Raw genomic sequence first — 6000 nt, forward strand, 5'->3', positions numbered from 1 at the left:
TAGGAATGAACTTGGACAGCAACTTCAGCAGTTGGAACCTAGGACAATACCAGACTTTACAGTCTATGGCCCAGAAATATCAAAGAAGAGGCAACTTAATCTAATCATGTATTTTTTTAATGGGTATAACTAATGGGCAGGTCTTTATCTGCCGTCATTTACTATGTTACTTGGCAGAAACCCAAAGAGTAGCAACATTCCAGAACTGAGACTGTGATGTCATAATGCCTCACTCCACCAATGCCTAAGAGCCAACTTCAGCAGTGATGTCACAATGGCTTGATTAGTTGGCAACTTCAGCATTTGGAACCTAGGACAATACCAGAGGTTACAGTCTATGGCCCAGAAATATCAAAGAAGAGACAAGTTAATTTAATCATGTATTTTTTTAATGGGTATAACTTATGGGCAGACTGGATGGACCGTTCGGGTCTTTATCTGCCGTCATTTACTATGTTACTTGGCAGAAACCCAAAGAGTAGCAACATTCCAGAACTGAGACTGTGATGTCATAATGCCTCAGTCCACCAATGCCTAAGAGCCAACTTCAGCAGTGATGTCACAATGGCTTGATTAGTTGGCAACTTCAGCATTTGGAACCTAGGACAATACCAGAGGTTACAGTCTATGGCCCAGAAATATCAAAGAAGAGACAAGTTAATTTAATCATGTATTTTTTTAATGGGTATAACTTATGGGCAGACTGGATGGACCGCTCAGGTCTTTATCTGCCGTCATTTACTATGTTACTATGGTGTTGCAAATGACAGCAGAATTCTTGTTGAAATAATCATCAGATGTGACGAAGGCTTGGAAACCAAGACCTTCGAATGTGACAAGTCTTCTCTTCTTTATAAGAGAGGAGTTTTCAAAGCGTTTTCGCCTTGGATAAAAAATGAAAGCTGTTATATTATTTTTACTTTACACCTTTTAAAATGAATATATCTGCTCATTACAGTATGCAGCTTTTGCGTCCAAATTATTTAACAACCAGCAGGACGGAAAGTCTTCTCAGTGGCATAGTAAGGGGAGGTGGGGAAGGGCAGTCCACCCTGGGTGGAGTCTTGCTGAGTACACATACCCCCCCCCCTCCTCTCTGCCTGCCCCCCGGTCCTCTCCATGCCGCATGCGCCATTTGCCTTCCCCTGTATCTCTTTTGCTTCCCTGGTGTGAGGTTGCTGCCCGCGTCGGCACTCTCTCTGACATCACTTCCGGGACACGCCTAGGAAGTGACATCAAAGGGTGAGCCGATGCGGATGTGGGCATGCTGCTCACACTGGAGAAGTTTAAAAGGTACAGGAAAGGGGAAGGAGGGCGTGCATGCGGCAGGGGGTGGGGCACAACCGCCGCCCTGGGTGCCTCTCACCCTTACTATGCCACTGAGTCTTCTTTTCTTCATAAGAGTTTTCTTCCTGTGGAACCTCTTCTGCATGCAGGTAAAGAAGTAGACTTTGTATTCCTGTGTTAATTTACTCATCCAGACAAAACATCCCTATCCCCCCCCCCCACCTCTTTTTCTTTTGTTCCTCACATACAGGGTGATGGGATCCCTGCAAAACTTTGAAGCTTTCTCAGAAGCCTTCCACTGTGAAAAGGGAGCAGCCATGGACCCCGTGGAGAAATGTCGGGTCTGGTAGCCAAAGAAGGCCGAAGAATGCACTTCAACGCCACAGCCTAAAGCTGTCAAAACTCGGTTGGCTCTTACTACTGAACAGGTATGGCCAATGCCGTACCTGTGGCTTTTCCAGTTCGGTCCCAGCCAAGATGAATGGTGCTGCTAGTCGGATTATAGTAGCAGATTGAAATTTAAGGTTTAAAAAGCCCCGCTAGGAAATATGCAAAGATCCTTGAACGTGAGCTTGGCCATCTGCTGGTGAAAGAGTGCATTGTGGGAAAATGACTGTTTTCAGTGACTTATCTTGACTGTTAATAAAATTCTACCATCAGGGTTTAAAAGACTAGTTATATTTAAAAAAAAAAAAATAGATTTATTTTTCAGCAAGAGTATAGAAGGTTAGCATCATATCTGCTATCCATGTGGCTAGGTTTAATAAATCTTGTTGATAGCCTTTTTAACAATTCTCCTACGTTTATTTGAAACAGATTGATTTTATTTACCGTGGGTTTTTGTTTTTGTTTTTTTAAGTCCTTGCTAGGTGCAGTGGGTCTCTGTGCTGTTGCAAGTATTTTGCACACTTTTTTTTTCTCTCATTCTTCTAAAATTGAAATTGCAGTTTACCTTAGTCTAGAGACTTTAGCATCCATGGGGACTGCATAGAGACATCCAAATGGATACTTTGAAAGGCTGGAAGCCAGCAACTTTTTTTTTTTTTTTTTTCAAATTGTCATAAAACCAAGAGACAGTGCTCAGGATAGCCAAACAAGGATGTGTACTTGAGAGGCAATATTTTAGGTTCTGAATCCGTACAGTTTTTGACGCGCTGGGCTGCTTTGCCAATGTGTTTTTACTATACTTGTTTTGCTTTGTAGGGAAAGCAAGGTATCCTTATTGCTTTATATATCAGAATAACCTGGGGTTGTCTGTAAGAAATAAACTGAATGATTTTGATGTACATATTTTTTTCCCAATGAATGTCAGTTTTGGTCGTAATTCATGTCCTAACTTGTCTGTCAGCAGTCCTTCAGGCTGGAATTAAAAACATATTTTTCACTGGCGCTTATCTGTGTTGGCTAAAGGTCCTTTTTACAAGCTGAAATCAGGTTGAGGCAGTCTGGGAGCATTTGTGAAGGATCAATGAATTAAATCATGCTAATCCCGGATTCCAACCCCTTTACTAACAGAAATCCTTTTAGGAAACTACATTAGGTGCTAACCCATGCCTAACGGTGCTTAAAGGGGTCCTTTTATTAAGGGGTGCAAACCGATTAAGCGCATGCTAAAAATTAGCATGTGCTAAATGCTAAGGAGTCCATTATATCCTAAGGGCATCGTAGCATATAGCGTGCTAAATAGGTTAGCGCACCTTAATAAAAGGACCCCCAAATGATGTGCTCCAAGACACAGTCCTCCTGTGGTAAGTGCCAAATGTGCACGCATTAGCCATGTGCTAGAAATATTTTTCAATTTTTTGGTTTCAGGGGGACGGGTCTTGAGTTGCAGAGAGTGAGTGATCGTGCGCTAATCAATTATCGTCTCTACATTAGCACATGCTAACTGCTTACATAAGAACATAAGAAATGCCTTCACCGGATCAGACCTTAGGTCCATCTAGTCCGGTGACCCGCACACGCGGAGGCCAAGCTAGGTTTTCCCTAATGAAGACCTTGTTAACTCGTATCCCTCAATGTGATTTGCAAGAAGGTGTGCATCCAACTTGCCCTTGAATCCCAGAATGGTGGTCTCCGTCACAACCTCCTCCAGGAGAGCATTCCAAGCGTACACCACTCACTGTGTGAAACAGAACTTCCTGACATCTGTCCTGGGCCTGTTGCCCCTCAGTTTCAGTTCATGACCTCTTGTCCGTGTCACATTTGACAATGTGAATAACAATGTTTCTTGCTCTATTTTGTCTACATGCTAACTGCTTACCATTTACACATGCTAACTGCTTACCATTTACACATGCTAACTGCTTACCATTTACAAAATAGGTGTAAGTGCTCACACGGTAATTTTTGTTTTGTTTTAAATGGCCGCATGCTGATGGTAACAGCGCATGGCCATTAATTCAAAAAAATTAATATGGTCATTTTACCACTGTGGTAAAAATGGCCTTTAATGTATGGGAAAAAACCTGCACAAGGGTGTGCTGCAACCAATCCTGTGCTCTTTGGGGAGGATGGGATAGAAAACGAATTAACATCTTGCAAACTTTCTGCTTGCAAGATGTTAAGCCTGTGGACAGATGTTGCTAGATGGCTTTTTTAGTGCTATATCTTAATTTCCAAAAATGTCTTCTTGTTAAAGCTCAGGGAGCAGATACTGGAACAACTGTTCAAATACAATTGTGTCGATCCCTTGTATCATGAGTATTTCTACAAATTGAGGATACCAGCTGCATCTAGAATACAGTATATAAAAGCAGATGGGGTGGGGGGAAAGGAGAAGGGCTCAAAATGACTCATGAAAAAGGCAGCGCTCCAATTTGAAACAACCAGAGGAACTACTTCACCCAACTCAACAATGGTCAAACTTACGGAAAATTGCAGGTTGAAAAATGCAAATTACACCGACACAGGCAGGTTCATGTGAACAAATGAGAGAAAAAGGGCACAGAAAAGCATAGCAGTGGGTGCCAATTTTATCAGCCATCTGTGGGTTCCTTCACCAGTGCCAACAGGATTTGGGTCTGTTTGCTCTAAATAACTACATGCACAGGTTACACACCCCTCAGCTCTTTCTTCCATCTCTGGAGGAAGCCAAGGAAACAAACTACCAGACACAAAAGTGTAGTTTAAACATTGAAGGCCTTGGGAGTTCTTGGCATCCTACTAAACGATACCAAAAATCTCCCTGAATTACAAGTGACTGGCCATTTAATTGGATTTATGACATCACTAAAGGTAATAACTAAACATACGTAGTTGGTATATCTTCCATTAATTTACAATTGTTTAATTAGGGTCCAATGATAAATTGCATACTCCAGCAATGTTCTTATGGTTAGTTTCAAGTCATATGGTTTCTTGTTAACCCTATTTCATTAGTAGTTTTCCCTAGTAACAATAATGACTTAGTTATCACATGCTAGGGGATGTTCTATTTCAGTGCATTGCACATCTTGTAACAATGTGTTCATTTAGGGCACGCTAACCTTGTTCACATGCTCTAGGACAGTGGTCTCAAACTCGCAGCCCGGGGACCACATGCGGCCCGCCAGGTCCTATTTTGAGGCCCTCGGTATGTTTATCATAATCACAAAATTGTCATTTCTTTAATAAGACATTATTTTTTCTGAGGCCCTCCAAGTACCTATAAATCCCAAAATGTGGCCCTGCAAAAGCTTTGAGTTTGAGACCACTGGTTATGACATCCTGTTTGACTTTGGGAAACAGAACTAAGATTGTGATGTCATAATGCCTCATTTCACCAATAAGAGCCAGCCTCATCAGTGATGTCACAATGGCTTGATGGTCCTGTTCTCCCCTCTGCCCTCCAACCCAGCCAGCAGATTAACCATTCCCCTTAACTCAGTGGTCTCAAACTCACGGTCCGCCAGGTACTATTTTGAAGCTCTTGATATGTTTATCATAATCACAAAAGTAAAATAAAAGTTTCTTGATCATATGTCTCTTTAGCTATAAATGACAATATCATTATTAAGACTTAGCCAAAAGGAAAGATTTATAAACTATAAAGAGTTTTACCTCATGCAAAACTGTCATTTCTTGAATAAGACATTAACTATTTTTTTCTGAGGCCCTCCAAGTACCTACAAATCCAAAATGTGGCCCTGCAAAGGGTTGGAGTTGGAGACCACTGCTCTAGGACATAGGTACTTCCTCTATTCTGGAGCAAACATCTATTTAAAAACTTTAACATTTGCCAGTCATGCTAACCAAGCGATATTCTTTTACTGTAGCTCTGAAGCATTTCTATATCCTTCAGCTTCATCTTTTATTATCTACATATTAGGGCTCCTTTTACAAAGCCGCGTTAGCAGCTTTATCGCACGCACCTTTTTTAGCGTGCGCTGACCCCCGCGCTAGCCAAAAAACTAGCGCCTGCTCAAGAGGAGGCGGTAGTGGCTAGCGCAGCCAGCAAATTTGCACGTGCTATTACACGCATTAAACCGCTAATGCGGCTACGTAAAAGGAGAACATAAGAACATAAGAAACGCCTTCACCAGATCAGACCTTAGGTCCATCTAGTCCAGCGACCCGCACAGGCGGAGGCCAAGCTAGGTGTTCCCTGATGAAGACCCTGTTTTCCCGTATCCCTCAATGTGATTTGCAAGAAGGTGTGCATCCAACTTGCCCTTGAACCCCGGAATGGTGGTCTTCATCACAACCTCCTCCGGGAGAGCATTCCAAGCATCC

At 42.2% G+C, this 6000-nt stretch overlaps 1 protein-coding gene across 2 annotated transcripts in view; it reads left to right on the forward strand.

The window, feature by feature from the left end:
* MMEL1 (membrane metalloendopeptidase like 1) overlaps positions 1-2676 on the forward strand; it is a 138458-nt gene extending 135782 nt beyond the window's left edge. Inside the window, exon 23 of one of the 2 annotated variants that reach the window (XM_033922970.1) lies at positions 1538-2676. In XM_033922970.1, the coding sequence (XP_033778861.1) occupies positions 1538-1637 (100 nt within the window). In that variant the 3' untranslated portion in view covers positions 1638-2676. The remainder of the gene's footprint in view (positions 1-1537) is intronic. The other variant, XM_033922971.1, reaches the window with a different exon arrangement.
* Positions 2677-6000: the final 3324 nt, after the last annotated feature.

This window comes from Geotrypetes seraphini, chromosome 15 (genome assembly GCF_902459505.1).
Source record: "Geotrypetes seraphini chromosome 15, aGeoSer1.1, whole genome shotgun sequence".
NCBI lineage: Eukaryota > Metazoa > Chordata > Amphibia > Gymnophiona > Dermophiidae > Geotrypetes > Geotrypetes seraphini.